The sequence below is a fragment of the Girardinichthys multiradiatus genome, chromosome 5 (assembly GCF_021462225.1).
Source record: "Girardinichthys multiradiatus isolate DD_20200921_A chromosome 5, DD_fGirMul_XY1, whole genome shotgun sequence".
In the NCBI taxonomy this organism is placed as follows: Eukaryota; Metazoa; Chordata; class Actinopteri; order Cyprinodontiformes; family Goodeidae; genus Girardinichthys; species Girardinichthys multiradiatus.
The window spans coordinates 16,852,793-16,870,844 of NC_061798.1; the positions used below are offsets into that span (position 1 = coordinate 16,852,793).

Below are 18,052 nucleotides of genomic sequence, written 5' to 3' on the forward strand. Positions count from 1 at the left end.
TATAAAAAATATTAAAATATTAAAATTAAATAAATATATTTATTATATATATATATATATATATATATATATATATATATATATATATATATATATATATATATATACTTTCATATATATTCACATTTACAACACCGCAAACCACATATCATAACAGCATGTTAGTTTGAAAATTTTATATTTAACAGTGGATACATTTAACAGCATTAAATATGTTATAGAGGAATGAATTCCACCTTACCATTTACACTAGGTCAACAGTTTTAATGGTTTTCTCTATGTTTATTTGCATTATACGTAGATTCTCACTAAACAAATCAAAACTGTGAATAAACACATATGGAATTATGTACCAAACAAAAATTGTACATAACTTTAAATATGTTTTATATTTTAGATTCCTTAAAGTAGTCACCCTTTCCTGTGATGACTGAAATACTAACCTTTGGCCGTCTCTCAATGCACCTCTGGGAAGTTCTTTGAAGACTCTTTGGAAAACCATTTCAGGTGACCACCTCATGAAGAACATGGAGAGAATGCTAAGAGAGCAAAGCAGTCATCAAAGCAAAGGGTGGCTATTTTGAAGAATCTAAATTATAAAAATGTTTGGAGTTATTTCACACTTTTGGTTTACTACATAATTCCATGTATGTTCATTCGTAGTTTTGTTGTCTTTGGTGTGAATCTACAATGTAAAGGGTCATGAAAGAGACCCATTAGGTGAGAAAGTGTATCTAAAACCTTTGACTGGTACTGTAGATTAGAGTTTTACAGAAGATGATTGTTTAGTAAAGCTTATTCTCTCTATAATTAAGAGTGATTTATATGGGTTGTCAGTGAATATACCCACTTAGTGCAAGTTAAGAACTGTCCTAAGGCATGTGGTTAAAAAATTTTTCTGTGGTGGAGAAATAATTGAACTTTATATCCTGCTTTAGCTAGTTTAGCTAACAGTGCAAAACTTTTAGGAAAAACTTGGTGTCTGGCAAAGATCTGAAAAGCAGATGTGTTTATATGGGTTTTATTAAAAAGCAATATCAATTATTAAAAGTTATTATCTGTCATAAGACAATGACTGTATCAGAGCAAGAATTTAAGCCATCTTAGCAGTAGTGCTAATTCTAAAGCCCTATGTGGTATCCAGCACAGGTGGTACAGTTGTTAGATTTTTTTTTTGTCAATCTAATTAGTTTTCAAACATACTTTACACTTGTAAAATAAATAAATGCATTATTCTGATTGTATGGGTAGGTAGGATATGGTTCATTATATTATACACCTGAGTGTACCAGGGACATTTTCTTGAAACCTGTAAATGGTTCTCACATACAGCTGAAAGGTTTTACTGTAGACATGCAAAATACAAGGAGATACCTCTGAAGAAGTATTGAAAACAAGGATATATAAGGAACACACAAAAAATACAAATGGATGTTTTAAAAAATCTCTGATCAATTGTCTTATCCCATTTGTATAGTCACTAAAGGCATGTGGATGTTACAGATTGTCATTGGTAGGGTGGATTTTATCTTTAAGTATCAATTACTAACAAGGCTATGAAAGCAAATAGAAAAACTGACCATGACATGTTTTTCTTTATTACTGACAAAGAGTATTTGATAGCAGTTTATTGTACAGAAAGGTCTGGCTAGTTGCCTAAGATGTAAATGCAGGAAGATTAATTTTAAATGTACATTTTAAATATAAGATTTGATTATAAACTGTTGATTTTGCAGAGGTGTTGTAGGTCTACCTCCATTTTTATAAAGCAAAAGTCAATATGAAACAGAGCGGCTAGAATTTAACTAATTTACTAGACCAATCAAATTACTTAATTTGAGTCAATGTATCTTAAAAAAAAAATTATTAGAACTTAAATTATTTTGTTAAGAATTATTTTTTTGGTTTTGGAATTTAAACATTTGTGTTATTGTTATTAAGGAAACAACAAGGAGTGCAGGTGAAGAGAAATCAAGATTAACTTAAAATAAGGAAGAAAAATACCTATTAGGAGTTTGTTGTTTTGCTTGCTGTTGCTAAACAATCTTTTTCAAATGCAATATAGATGGGCAACGTGATAATAATTAAAACTACAACAACCACAACAAAACCGACAACAATAAACAAACAAACAAATAAACAATGAACTGTGTGCAAAATCCCATTCTACACAGTCTACATTTTATACTTGCCTTTTAGCTGTTAAACCTCTCCGTATAAAATATATCCAAGTATACGTTTATTTCTAACACTTTGTTTTCTCAGTGCACATAAATATCCCATATTGTTATATTCAGAAAATGACAAACATGTTACTGTTTCTGATGGGATAACTAAGGGTTTTAGGGGCTGTTTTCCTTCTTCCCTGTAAATTTGTCGCCGAGTGTGGAAAGTTATATTAAACAGATAGAGGGAATCGGTGAGGGGGGCGCTCAGTCCACACCAGTGCGTATTCTAAGTGACATCTCTCATCCGAGTAACACCAACTAACCAACCGAAAGCCTTTACCCACCCGTGATAGCTGATGCCCGAGTAAAAGCCTGTTTGTGTCAATCACCCCCTCCCCTCTCGCTCTCGCATCTCTCTGTATTCCTCCTCCCCCATCTCTTCCACCTTTTCTCCCTCGATCGCCTTCGCTAGTGTAGGCGCTCATAAACCAGCAGCATTTACGCGCGGCAGTCAGTCGTCAGCGCGCAACCCGATGCGTCGGAGCTCCTCCGCTTCTTAATGGCCACCTTAACGAGCTGAGATTCAGCAGCAGATAAATTGTAGTATAGGGTGGGATAGCGGGCGAGAGAAGAGAAAGAGAAGAGTGATGAAAGGGGGGAGGAGAGAGGATCATTCCAGCTGGACGACCCTGCAGCTTTGGTAGAGAGGGGGAGAAGAAAGAGTGGAGGGAGGGGAGATGGCACAACGCCTCAGCATCCAAAACACACGGGAGTGGTGCACCACCGAGACTGGAGCCCCGGACCCATTAACGACACCAGCAGCAGTAGCAGCATCACAGTCACCGCTCCACCGCCTCGCTTCCTCCGCCACTGCAGCCTCTCAGCCCGGGTTAGAGGTAAGTGGGCGAGTCGGTGCAGGTTTCCGAACATTAACTATAACAGCAGGGAGCGGGACGGAAAACTGTTGAATTTCATGTCAGGCTATTGGAGTCTGCAGGGATTTGCTCTTATTGGATTGGAAACTGTATTAATTCATTTCATTCACAGTAGAAAAAAATGCCGAGAAGTAAATTAAGTTAATGGGGCTTTTTTGCTTTGTCTTCTACATTGTTGACACTTTGCGCAACACCATTGCATTACCGTGATGTCTATTAAAACTTATTTTCTTAAATTAAATTAAATGTTAATTAACAACGAATTGCAAACTTATAGTGAAAAATAGAAGACAATGTTATTTACTTTCCTTTCTGTTAAATCAATCAAAGTTGGTAATCTGAGGCAAAAACTTCCACGTGAAGTCATTCTTAACCGGTGTGAGCGCCCTCTTGTGGTTTAACGATGAAGCACATTTGTACCTTTGATTAATAGGTTGATTCAGCCTTGAAACCCGTGCAAATCTCCAACCACCAGCTTTCATTAACTGCCTCCACTGTTGCCTAAGGCACAGTTTATTTTTAAAGTGTAAATCGCGCTTCTCTGATCGCCCTTCCCCTTTTTTCAGAATCTCAGACAGGCATGGGCCATGAGATTTTGACAGCATGATAACCTTGAGTAAACCAAGGTTTTAGGGTATTAAGGTAGCAACACCCCCCCCCCACACACACACACACACACATATATATATATATATATATATATAATAAAAAATATATATTTAAATATATGTTTTGATAGTTAGGCTTAAGCAAACATCTAAAATAAGTTCTCATCATATTTAAAATGATTTTTCAGTTGCTTTTAGGGCTGACACAGCTCTTTATTCAGTAAAAGCAGGAGTCTAACAAGATGATATTAGCTGATAATTAGTTCATATATCTGCTTGGGTGGAGCCTGCTGTTTTAAAACAAATTTATGGTGCATGCTATGACTATCTGTGTTTTTTGCCACTGGGAATGTTTCCAAACTGCACCATTTGTCTTTCTCGTGAGCGAGGGAGAAGTGTACGATCCGTCTTTTAGCCAGCTAACTGCCAGTGTACAGCAATAGATTGGAGAAGATGCACCACTGTGCTGCTGTAGGCTCCCCACAGCCACTCCAATTAATACAAAACTTTCTCTGGTATCTAAATAAAATCACTTTAATCGCAAAGGAAGTGTGTAATGGAAAATCTATGCCTTGATACTTGCAACTGGTGTATGCCTAGTTGATATGCAACACAAGATTTTTTTAGTGAGGGTATTGTCATTAAAGTGCCTATTAGCTCCACTCACACTTTCTGGACTAAGGCAGTTTTCATCTTTGTGCTGGCAGGTCTCCAAAGAGCACAGTTCAATGTATTGCTCCCCCTCTTTCACATTTTCTGGTCTAATATTTAAGGAATATGGCTGGAATCTCTCCTGCTTGACCTTCTCCCTGCTTATGTTCCCTAAAAGTAAAGAACAAGAAAAAGAGAGAGATGGAGAATCTAAGAGGAGGGTATTGATATTCAAACTGACAGAAGTGGAGAAGAGGGGCACAGAGAGACAGAACAGGAGGAGGAGGAGAGGAAATGCAAGAGAACGAAAGAGATGCTGTGGGATCTTTTTTTTCTCCTTGGCTCCCGGCACATACATTAAGATGCTAATCCTGCTCTTTTTTGTCTGTTTCTATAATTCATTGCGTTTTGTTCCTCTCTCCTTCTCACTTTTCTCGGTCTCTCTTATTCTCGCACTTCATTTCCTCTGTGCTGTCGTGAGTCCCTCTCCCTTCAGATTAGCACTCTTGGCAAAAGGATTCCAGCTCTAATTTTGTGGTATTTCACATGATTAGGTTCAGAAATAGGACAAAGGTGCTCAGAGTTTGGCACAATTAGAGGAATTCTCTGCGGAGATTTATGGGACTGATTAGTTGAGCTCCTATCCACCTCTCTGCAACACCACATTAGCCCACAACCAGCTGTTGTTTATTTGTGTGGATTTACTTTTGTGTCATGTTTTAACAGGGATGTCATTTTGCATGTGTGTGTGTGTGTGTGTGTGTGTGTGTGTGTGTGTGTACGTGTGTGTGCGTACATGTGTGTGCGTGTCAGGGACTGGCTAAGCCCTGAGGATGCAAGTTGTTTTCAATCAGTTCTGTAGTTACCAGCTGTGCCCTCACATTCCCCAAGGTGGCACAACCTAGGTACACATTCACTCACAAACACACAGAACTAATGCAGAATATTCAACCTTGCACAATGAATTTAGTCCTGTCTTTTCTCCTTGTCCTGTTTCTATGCAGATATTAATCATCCATCGCATCGTCTCTGCATGTGAGTCCTCTGTGAGGATCTGAAGAGATAGAATCTCGACTGCTCTTCTTCAGTCAAGACCCCTCTTCCAACATCGGTTCTGCTTCCCTACTCACCTGCCATGGTTACATGACATAGCCCTGAGTGGCTTTGCTCCTGTCTTGCACACACAGACAATCTCTTGGGTTTTCCTAAGCCTCTAGACGCCTGCAAAACTAAAAAAGACATCTATTGGTCTGACAGGCAGTACCTCCGTGGTTCGAGATGACAGTGGCTGTGAGATTCCGGCGCCATTTACGTAGACTTCTGCTCCTTCTGGCCTCATGCTGCCTCATTTCCCTGCTCCTCTCTGCCTATTTCCTCTTTTCAAACTCTTCCCCCTCAATGCATCTTGGACAATCCGCTGAGCCTGCCTGCTCCCAGCCACTTTCCATGTCCCCGTACCGTCAGCTCCCCTACCCGTATCCTCCAAACCCACCGTACACGCATGTCCACACCGATGCGGTGGTGCTAGTACTGGTGGAGTCACAGTACTCTCAGTTGGGCCAGGACATCGTGGCAATATTGGAGTCGGCCCATTTCCAATTCCGGATGGAGATTGCTTCAGGAAAGGGTGACCTTCCGCCACTGACGGAGAAAGGCCATGGACGGTATTCGCTTATCATTTATGAGAATCTATTGAAGTATGCACATGCAGATACATGGAACAGACAGCTGCTGCATCAATATTGCACTGAGTACAGAGTTGGCATCATCGGTTTTTACCGCTCCACAGAGAATTCACCCTCTGTACTCAAACTGCGAGGCCTACCGCTCATTCTAAGGACCAACCAGGCACTTTGGGACTGCTGTGTGGTGTCCAGCTCACCACTCCTCCATTTGACCAAGCCTGGCACAGATCGCGGTGCCTTACCTGGGGAGGACTGGACCTCGTTCTTATCTAATCACTCCTCATATCAGGCTGTGCTGCTAGCACGGGCTAAAGAGGGAGCAGTGGCAGGAAGCGGAGACAATGCCGGACCTGGTTTCAGCCTCGGCCTTCAGGCCACGGTGGTGCAGGACATGGGACTTTATGATGGAGTGAGACGAGTGCTTTTTGGCCAAGGGCTAGGCTACTGGCTCCATAGACTCATCCTGGTGGATGCCATCTCCTACCTCACAGACAGAAAGCTTACCTTGGGTCTGGACCGGCATATTCTGGTGGATATAGATGATATTTTTGTCGGCAAAGAGGGGACACGCATGAACACCAAGGATGTGAAGGTATTGGATGCTTATGAGTGTAAAATAATGTGCATTAGAGTAAGACAGAGACGGATAAAAAGGAGGAATTTATGTGCAGTCAGTAGCATTGGATTAGCTCTCTGAGTCAGGTATCAACTTTTAAAACCTGTAATTGGTTGCTGCGCAGCGATGGAGATAAGGAAGGGTTAGCCACCTCAGTACAGGATTGTTTCAGGAGTGTAGGGATTGAGTCCATGGAGGGGATTTTTAGAGTAGTGTGTGAGAGTGTATGTGTGTGATCCTTCTTTGTGTTTGCATCAAGGGCATATTTGTCGGGGTTCCAACAACAGAGCATTTTCAAGTGGGGGGTTTAGCCAGAAGAGAGGCCATTTAGGGGAACAAAGATGTGGTGTGAATGGCAGAAAGAGGAGGGGGAAAAGAGTAAGAAAGAGAGGTAGTGAATGAGACAGTGAGTAGATAAATGGCTCTTATTCCTCTTTTCCCACGTTCCTCCTTTTAGGGAGACTAAAGGAGAGACGGCTGCACCACTCGCCTCTCGAGATAGCTATTGTTTCAGCACACGCTTGTCCAAGCAAACACACCGAAACAGACAGATGTGCTTTCCGCACTCTTGTTTACTTACAAAAAAGCACTGTATTTGCACACATGTAAAATACTGATTTGTGTGAGAATGTATTATTTATGAGAAAATAAAGCTTTTCATGTTCTTTAGAGGTGGGCTGGACTGTTTTGGGCTTTCAGCTAAGGACAGTAGTGTCTGCCCTGCTCATTATAGGTATACAAAAGAGAAAAGTATGTTTATGTGACTTTCTCTCTCTATGTAGTTGTTTCTTAAATCCTTGCTAGATAGTTATGTGCTAGTTATCAAATTGGGATATACCAAACTTTTAAAACTGAAAAACATTTTTTTGTTGTTCCTGAAATTTAAAGTCCTTTTAGTGAGATACTAGACAGGAGACAGTATGACTGGAGCATTTGAGCAATAGTTTTTACTCAAAGTAATGGTGTTTTTCTTCCCACACCTGGTGATACATCCTGCCAGTAAAATGGCTAAGAAACACATTTTAAAAAAACATGGACATTTTTGTGAGTGATGAGTCGCAGCCGATCAGGTGGATTGATAAAGTGGAACTTTTGGTTTATGATACAACAAACTCAAGAATGGTCAACAACAAGAGTAGATCTTCAATATCCTTTAATGTATTGTTGTATCCTAGATAATAACATTTTCAGTATGAGTTGTTTAAAAATGAGCTAAGATGGGGGGTGCATCTGACGAGTGGCGGAACTAGACTTTTCTCCAAATGTTTTATTAGGGGGTCCAAATAAAGGTAAATATTCTGTTTCTCTTACCTGGTACCTAAAATAACATGCCTTTTTGACAACTCTCTCTACTTGGCGTTGTTCTTTCAGACTGTGACTCACTCCTTTTCCTGTTTGGCGAGCCCCACTTGTGGACTGTTACAAAAATAGGGATGTGTGTGACCGGCCAAAGGCCCGGCCAAACCCACACGAGTGTGCATATTGCGCACGTTGCCTTGCGCATGGATAGAAATGGCGACCATAAATCATGTCTGTCTTCATCTTATATTGTATTCATGCATCACTGGCTGCTCTGTAATGAACAGCAATAGGTTTAGGAGTTACAATGTTACACTACGCTCCATACATCCAGAAAAAATCACTCTGCCACTTTCTTTACCATCTCATTAGAAAGTCTTTAAACTGTAGGAACCCTCAAAATTTTGGCGATTTTGAAACCATATTTCAACACACATTAAACATACTTTAATACTTGTTTTTACATGCAGAATATTATAACCTTTGCCATTTTGCTCGTTATAGTGTGCATAAGTTGATATTAGCTGGTTAATTTGTCAGGCTATCTGCCCAGGTAGCCAGCCTGCAGCTACCTGAATGGACATTTCGCTTGTAGCTTACTAATTGTAATTTTAAAGCATCATTGCCTTAATAAGAGATGGGTGGTGGTCCTTTATTTGTCATGGATGACAGATAATTTTGTTTTTTTTATAAAGCAAAGTAAAGGTTCAGCAGTCTACTCAGGGTGACTGTGGCTCAGATGGGTGGGGTTTGTAATGTAACTGGTGGGTTGCCGGTTCAAACTTTGCTCCATCAATCTCAGTCGTTGTGTCCTTGGGCAAGACACTTCCTGCACTTCCTGCCATGCCTACTGATGGTGGTCAGAGGTACCCCACTTCTGTCAGTCTGCCCCAGGGCAGCTATTGCTGCAACGTAGCCTAACAATGTCAGTGTGTAAATGGGTGGATGACTGGTAGTTTACAGTGCTTTGGAGTTCTCGGACTTGATAAAGTGCTATACAAGTGCAGGCTTTTTACTATTTTTATCAGTCTTTCAGCTGACTGACCTACAGTACACAGCAACAGGTGTGGGAGGCGCAACATTGCCTTACTCTGTGCTCCATATTTCCAAAGAAATCTCAGGTCACCTTCACTGATGTCTCATTAAAAATAATGAGACATCAGTGAAAATACAGCAAAGTTCTGAAACCTTGGTATACATTGATACCACTAACCAACCCTTGCCTAATCACTTCTTTAGATGAAATTATCGCTTTGATCTGTATTGTCTGGTGATGGAATGAAATCTGGCCTTTGTTCTGTGATGTGAGTTAGGAATATGATGAGAGAATGGGTAAAAAAAAAAGGAAACAAGCAGTTGAAGCTGAAGTAGAGAAAACATTCTAACACTGAATATGAAAAAAAAATGTTTCCAAAAAGATAAGAGAGTGCATTTTCCCTCTCCCAGTCACGCACATACAGTACACCACATTCTTGTGCATGTACACACTCACAAAATGAGCACACAAGCACTCTTTAGTTGGAGTTTTCATTTTAAGTCTGCCCGACTCTTCAGCTTTGTAGCATAAATATACATGAGGGGCAACCAGTGCCATAACAGAAGGGAAGGAAGATGGGGGAAGAGAAAGATGGCGAGGGGGGGAGATGGAAGAGATAGACAGAGAGAGGGTCAGCATAAAAAAGCAGGCAGTGCCTTTTAAACCACCTCCTTCACATATTGAGGTAGCTGGCAATCAGAAAGAGGAAGACTTTCTCTTAAAAAACAACCAGGAGTAAGTAGTTGGAGGGGATAAAAAAAGAGGCAGAGTAAGGTACCCGTGGAGGAGCTTGTAGCAAACTTAGCAATTTCAATGAAACAAAATGCTGAGGTGAAATGAGGGAACAGGGTAAGATAAGCAGCAGATAAGAAATATTTTTAGCAGCTCTTGCCTTATTGATGGTGAGCCTCAGGTAGAGTTGTCAGATTACAGTACGATCAAAGCTTATTCGTGGTGTCAGTTGTGTGAGCCGGGGTAAACTAGGTATCATAAGCGTGACATCAATACATTCATTTCATATTTTTAGGTCTCTGTCGGAAGTCATTTATAATAGATCATCATGTTGGTTAGATGTCAAATGTTTTTTAGGTGTAAGTTGTCACCTTCTGGTGTTAATGTCTTAAGATTGGTGACTGATAATAGAGCTGTAAAAATTCATATTTACAGAAAATAAAACACTGAGTTTAAAGTCTAATTTATTGACCAGATAACATTACAGTGTTTTATTTCATTTTAGTCACACAGGATGACTTTTTCTTGATAATATACAAAATTTAAGAACATTTTGATAGCATTTTTCCTATTTTTAAAGTTGGAGGTGTATTAAGATGTTTTACCTACACTAGATCAGTGTGAGCTCAGTCATCAGGAAGAACTTCACAGGGGAGTCTACTTAATTGCTTCTCACAGCAAGTCAATATGAAGATTGAGTCTTTGCTATCAAAAACAAGAAAAATGCAATCTAAGACTTTGAAAGAACACCATATGAAGTCTGTCTCCCCTGGAATGGGACATTCGATATTTTCTAAAACAGGCACTATGTGTAAGTGACTATAGTGTGGGATTTTACACATTTTATACATTTGGTCTTTGGAATGTAACGTGTCATAAACTTCAGCCGGTGGTAGTTTTTGCAGGAAAGCCACATAGATTTCAACTATATTTTTGAGAAAGAAATCTGTTTAATTCCAAAGCACATGGTCATTTAGCATCACTAACACAAATATTTGAAGAATCTTGATTTCAGTGTTTTTTTAAATTATTTCTTAAATAATGGGTGGAACATTTTCAAACCTTATAGGTTTAATATTCTTTGTTACCACATAGGATTTTTTTATGGGAAGTTATTTACGCAAAAATATGCAATTCTTAGCTTTTTAAATTGAAACTATTTTAGATACCCACTACACCCTGATCAGAGTCTCTATGCGCCTTTTTGTTAAAGCACGTTCTTTAAAGTGAATTCTGATCTTTCTATAACAGTGCTGGCAATAAGGTAATTTACACAATTGTTTAGGCTTTTGCCTGTACTAGTTACAAAAGAAAACCATAAAGAAGCAGGACAATAGATGGAGTTTAAGTGGAAAATAATATAACATCGAATACCCTAGTATTATTCTGGCACTAAATTATTTAACAGTTACAAGATACCAGGTGGCAAAAGATTTCACATTAAATAATTAGGAATGACACACGAACAATGTCAAAATGTAAATTGTGCCTAGAGGCTGAAAAACAGTTAATATCGAAAACTTCAGCACAGTGTGTAAGGAATCCTCATTTACCTTTGAAAACACTCACCTGCTAGTTTAAATAGGATGGGAGACAGGATCGAGGTGAGGCCAATTTAAATGCCACCCTTCTTTTCTTTATTAGATTCACCCCCAACTGTTCATGTGGTGACAAACAGTACCCTCAACCCCCTTCTGGCTGTGCACACTCACTCTCATACACATCTGTATTACCTCTATTATAATGATTCACAGGGGGGGGCACCCCACTGATGACATTTCTCAAAATGAGGAATGATGTCAGTCAAAAACCCTCTTCAATGATTCTCAAGCCTCTGCTGGTGTTTTCTTTTATAAATTCATGCATGCAGGTCTCCTTCTTTCTCACTCAAAGTGGTCGGCAGGGATGGGTCAGATCTTCATCCTCTTCTGCCTTTATAGTCACCTTCTTACTCTCTCCTTGCTCACTCCAGTGATTGATTGTTATCTCTAGCATGTTTGTATTCCTCTCTAAATCCTACTCTCTCCCTCTCACAACTTGATCTTGCTCTTTTCGTCTCTGAGGTGTTTTCTGCAGGGGTGTTATCTAAGTTTAGATGAAACATGCATGCACACGCATACTTTCTACATAGATTCTGAACAGAAGGATTTTTTTGTTAGATCATACAGGCCTATATTCCCTGAAGTCAAACAGTAGCTCAGAAATTGAGAGAGTGACCTGATCTTAGAACTTGACTGTATATGAACACAGTGTCTAGAAAAGGTATTAAAACCATAGGATCTTTCCATACTTTGTTGCATGAAAACCACAAACTTCAATGTATTTTACTGGGATGTTTTTTGAAGTTACAGCAACTCATTTTTATAAATAAAATAAGATAAGTAGGACATGCATTTCCATATGGCTCCTTTCACCCTGATACCTTTAAATAAAATCTAAAAAATAAAATGCAGTGTTGAATGGACGACTATTATTCAAGGACTCCACAAATAAAGTTCTTAGGTGTGGCAAGAAGAAAGACATGCTTGCAGCTTGTAACAAGCCAAGAAGGGAACAATAAACTAAAACTGCACATCTATTTTGCAAAGAAGAATGGGCCAAACCTTTAGCCTGTAGATGTGTAGTGCTGGTAGAGACATACCCCAAAAGACTTGCAGCTTTAATTCCCTCCACCGCTGGTTCTCCAAAGTATTGACTAAAGGATTCTGAGTACAAATGCATGCCACACTTTTCAGATTTTTGTTTGGGTAAATTCTTTTGCAAGGCACTGTATGTCTGGTGAAGAACCGTTTTGCATTTGACCAATCCCAGGTTATTAAGAGTTTGTGTATTGTCAGCCCCAAAAAACAGAAAAGAAGATAAATAGTGCCATTATTTTTTGATCTATTGTAATTTAGGTACAACAATGCTTATTAATTCTGTGTGGTCTTATATTACAGGAATGCTGTTTTGCCTGTAGCACAGAACAGAAAACTTGTTTCAACCTCTTAGATCTTATACCACCAAAGGGTTTAGTTATTTTCCATTTGACTGCACCACAAACAATAAGCAGATAGAACGCTTGAAATCCACACATATAAATGTTCAGCTTCATTTCTTTTTAATCCCTGTGTGATAATTTTTTGTCTTACTTCAACTGAAAAGAATATTTCTCACAAGAATGATATCACCCAAAATGGGTAGAGTTCTCATTTCTTTGAAGTGTTTTGTCTCGGCATTGTGTCATTTATTGTGCAGCTCAATTTAGAGTTAATCTTTAGAACTAATTAAGTCAATCACACTAAGCTCTTCCCCTTGGTATCAGTTTAGTTATTTGCCAAATGCTATTTCATAGTTAATGAAGGAAAAACATAAACACTCAATAAAAGATTTAAGAATTACTAAACAGAGAAAGAGAGGGAGAAAGGGGGGAATTTGAGAAAAAGAGATACATTTGTGCCATTTGTAACAGCAGACACTGACTCGTTATTTTTGTTGCATTTTGGGCTGCTTTAAATTTTTATTGTTTTTTGTAAGATGACAATGACACACATAAAGTATACCTTCAACAGCAGTGTGCTTCTGTACTTATGTGTTGTGCTGGAGCTGATCTGACTGATTAGGACAAGGGAAATTATCTGTCAGAAGGCTTTTCACAGGTTTTCAGTGTGAAACAATAAAAGGTACGTTACAATAACCTAAAATTTCTTTAACATAAAGCTAAGTGGTGTTGTTTTAAAAGGTGTAAAATGTTTGTCCACCAAAATATGTTAATTGGTTGTTTTGTTTCATTAAAATTTGTGCCAAGGCTTTTTTTCAACTCTAAGGCTGTTGCTGTGAATGTTCCTCCTCAAAATATGGCAGGTTTACCAGTCACACCAAATACTCAAGCTAAAATCTTTAAAGGGCTGCCAAATAAGAGCATAGCTGTTTATGTGTGACTGAAAACTCGCAATTCATCCCAAATACACCCACCCCATGGTGAAACATGGTGATGGCAGCATTATACTGTGGGGATGCTTTTAGTTAACAGGAGCAGGAAGTCAATAAGTGAATTTAGACTGGAACGGGGGTCGTCGTTCCATCAGAATGTTGACTTTAAACATACAGCCAGGGCTAAAGTGGAATTGTTTAGATCAAATGTGCTAGAATGACCTAGTCAAAGTGTATCATTTGGAACAGAAGTTACATTTAAATTTATGAGGGTCTTTTTAACATTAAATGAAAAAGTTATACTATGAACACCCTGTGTAATATTTGTGTCCACAAAAAGAAAAATCCTAATTGGTTGTTTTGTTTCATTAACATTTTTTCCAGGGCTGTTTTCTACTCTAAATAAACTCTGAGGCTGTGGCTATGTGCCATGAATTTTCCTCCGCAAAATGAGGCAGGTTTTGCAGTTGTACCAATCACACAAGCTAAAATCCTTGAGAGGGCTGCCAAGCACAATTTAGCAGGAGGATAGTGACACCAAAGAGACCACAATTACCTCAGATACATAAATTCAAGTGAATAGATGAATTTGTAAAATGCTTAAACATGAAAAAAAGATATGCTGAGTTGTATCCCACCAGAGGGACTGTAGGAGAGACAAAGAGGAAAGGGGTTGAGTGCTGGGAAGACTGGAATGGCGCTCTTTCTGCTCATCAAATAGAGATGCCTGACCCAGTTAAATTTGCGGGTGTAGCGTTAATATAACATGCACAGACATATGTGCACAGACATGAGGCATTCCTGCAGATAAATCAAAAAGTTTGATTTGCGTTTGCTTTGCAAATGTGTCTGATTTCCCAGGTTTTTTTTTTTTTTTTTTTTTTTGCCTCTTCTCACTTTTAAGTCTGGTGGTGCATTAAATTCCACTTGTAACAAAAATATATATTTTTTATAATTTGTTATTTTAGATACCTCTAGCAAGGCTTAAGACCATTAAAGGAAAAAGAAAAACAGTGCAATGCAGAGAATGACAGAATGGGGATATGGTGCAGAGGTGGTTGGCGTAAGGGTTTTTTGAAAGGAGGTGAATGCCAGCTGTCCAGATGTCTGTCTCCCATCTGTTTGAACCCCAACATCCATCTGGCACCATTTCCACAGCTTACCACACACACGCATGCAAGTACACATAAACAGACATGTGCTATCACTCACATCCACACTGAAACAAAAACAGCATTTCCTCCGACATTACAATTGTCTCGAGGCTGGATGATGGGGTGCAGAAATACGGGTTTTGCGAAGTGCTAATCCCAGCGTGTGTTTACTTTTGTCACTGTGACTGTCACGTTCACTAACATGCTAAACCATCTTATGTGTATGCAAATTTTTATTTCTTACTTTTAAAGTGTAGTCTTTAAGGCCTATTTTTATACATTTCTCTGCTCTGAGCCTGGCGTCTACTCAGCAAGTTAAGTTTGGCTCTGTTTTGTTTAAACGGGGAACTCTTAAACTGGCCACAGTTGCACAAACATCAGGAGAAAATGTTATAGATCAATGCACCTGATGTAAGATTCATTAATGTTCTTTGGTTGAATCCCATTTCAGTTTTCTGTACCCCACTACCAGACTTGGGCTCTCAATTTGAAGTCACAAAATATAGTTATGAAAACTGTCCCTGGAAAGTTGATACCTGAAGACTTCAGTATGTCTACAAATACTGTTTAAATAATAATATAGCTTGTGATAAATGTTGAGTTAAAGTTTTATATTAGCGATTAGCACTGTCAGCGTGGCTAGTCTCTATATTAATACTCTAGAGAATGGACAACCTTAGTTTAACTCTGACATTTTCAAGAGGATACCACAATTTCCTAAATCCAGTCTTCCGTAAGACAGAGGTTGAAAGCTCAACTAGATGAAACAATATTCCATTCCATTCTTCCTGTTAGCTGCTGAAAGTCTTACTCTCTCTCCCTCTCTCACATCCTAAATGAACTCTAGACATGTCTTGGCATGCTGTAGTAAATACAGCTGCCTTCTAAATAGCTCTTCTTTGACTTCATTGTTAAATCCATACCTGATCTTGAAAATTGTTTGTTAATAGTCACAGTTTGTTACTGTGACTGCATTTCCAGTCACCAGCCAATTCTGAAATAGACTCTTAACAAAGGGGTAAGGCCATGATTATAAAGCAGAGGTAAATTTGGACCTATCTTTAGTGACATATTTTCTATAGGTTAACTTTCAGTAACAGTGCTAACAGCAGGACTTATCAATATAAGCACAATTTAGTACAATATCAAATCACCAAAAGCAACAATATAAACAGAGAAATAAAACGTTGTGCAGTAGTGAGTATAGAAATATAATATGTCCACCTCACTAGATGAGACATTAGGTTCAATGTCGGTTTCATAAGAGCGAGATGAGATTTCAGCAATATATTTAGGAAATATTTTTGCTCTCATTAAAAATGTATCACAAATCAAAAACTAAATTTAAGATACATAGTGTTGTTTTAATGGTTGCAATACTCTAAGGTGGTCTAAGGTGAACAAATTAAACTGTGCTTCCTTTCCTACATCTAAATAAAAGTATTTCACATATTTACAACAGGGTGTTAGCTTAATGCCCAGGACTCCTAATATTAGCCTACTTCACCAGTTGAAGTCCCATGCTGACAGCAAGTAGATGGTGCTTTGCTAGACACAATTCCCTTTGTAGAAAATGATCATGAAATCTCGTGTCACAAAATTTTGTTACAGTCCTGGCACTGAGTAGTGAAATAAAAGCAGCATATACAGTATTGCATGGTAGGATGGTACAAGAGGTAGTGCAATAGATGGAATGAGTGTGCTTATGTCCAGAGGTGAATAGAGAATGGTGGAGTGGAACTGACATAATCTGTTGGAGAAAGAGTTCTGCTGTCCCCTTAGAGTCCTTTCATAACTCTTACTTCTCAGGAAGACAACCTGTTATTAGTTGCCCTCCACACAGTGATGTTTTTGAATATGTTGGTTACAATCCATTTGTTACAATCTCTCATTATGAAGGTGTTGTTGATGCATACGTAGGAACAATTATGTAGTCATCCTAAGATTATTTTGCAGATAGGCTTGAGGTTTGACAACTCTGTTGTTGTCTACACATTCAAAATCCCTGAGTTGTTTGAAGCTCTGTGGTGCATTTGCAGATGTGGAGTGCTTTACCCTCTTTCCCTGTTAAAGATTTGGAGGTTGGCAGCAAAATGATGCCTCTTTTGATAAAACAGATTAAGTCTTCATTGTGCTTGTCGAAAAGATCAGTTTTTGCTCTTTTTGCCATCTTGATTAATATGAATTTCTTAGTTTACAGACACTGCACTCCAAACTGCCCTTTAGTTTGCTCAAGGTTAGCCAGTCCTTGTCATAATTTAGGCTAAAACAATATGTCGAAAACAATTTTTTTTTGGCCAACAGGTCCAATCCAGTCTAGTCTAAATTATGCGTGGGAGATTCTTATGGAATGATATTCTTGAGTTCAAATACCATAGTACCATCACTCTTGAACAAGACACGATACATAAACTCCTTATTGAGGCAAAGACTTAGTCTCGACCTGGTAGGAACAGTTCACTTCTTACTGTTTGAGAACCACGTCCTCAGGGGCTGACTTTGACCCTAGCCACCTCACACTCAACTGAAGCTGCTTTAGAGCTTACTGAAGGTCATGGGCAGAAGATTCTAATAAAACCGCATCATCTGCAAAAAGCAAAACACTTTGAGATTCTGCCCATGAAAACCATTAACAGTATTGAAGACAGGGGGTAGCACTGGCAGAGTCCAACCTGCACTGCAAACAAGCTCGAATTCCTGCCAAGAATGCAAAAACAGTTCTTGCTTCGGTGATAAAAGGACCAGAAATGGCTTCAAAGCATCCCCCTCTGCTCCTGCACCACCCACCACAAATTGCCTCAGTGGATGTGGTTGTACACCTTCTCCAAATGCACAAAACTGTTGTGGACAACCAAATTCCGATGACACCCTGAGCAACTTGCTGGTTCACTGTTGCCAGGACAAAAGCTACTCTGCTTCTCCTGAATTTGAGGTTCTTTAATCATAGGACCCCTCTGTCCTTGTGCAGAATTGTTTACCTATCAATTGATTATGAGATTATAAACTCATGTAGATCGTGGAACAAAAAACTATACTCTGAAAGGGGCTTTTGTCTGCTAAACCTTGGGCAATTATTTGAGCCCCAAATATATTTTTAGGCATTTTAGGCTTGACACCCTGTTGTATCTTTGATTTGAAGAATAGAGTAGCTCCTGTTTTGTGTTGTCTGCTTACAGCCTGCATGTTTGGATAGCTGACAGCACTCAATTACAATGGCAAGACTCTACCATGTTTAAGTATTTTTGTGTGGCAGCAT

At 38.9% G+C, this 18,052-nt stretch overlaps 1 protein-coding gene across 5 annotated transcripts in view; it reads left to right on the forward strand.

The window, feature by feature from the left end:
• Nucleotides 1-2,925: 2,925 nt before the first annotated feature.
• The window catches only part of ndst3 (N-deacetylase/N-sulfotransferase (heparan glucosaminyl) 3), a 70,939-nt gene continuing 55,812 nt past the window's right edge, over nucleotides 2,926-18,052 (forward strand). For 4 of the 5 annotated variants that reach the window (XM_047366550.1, XM_047366553.1, XM_047366555.1 and 1 more), the window contains exons 1-3: nucleotides 2,927-3,064; nucleotides 5,176-5,267; nucleotides 5,367-6,639. In XM_047366550.1, the coding sequence (XP_047222506.1) occupies nucleotides 5,641-6,639 (999 nt within the window). In that variant the 5' untranslated portion in view covers nucleotides 2,927-3,064; nucleotides 5,176-5,267; nucleotides 5,367-5,640. Of the gene's footprint in view, nucleotides 3,065-5,175; nucleotides 5,268-5,366; nucleotides 6,640-18,052 lie in introns of all 5 variants that reach the window. The other variant, XM_047366551.1, reaches the window with a different exon arrangement.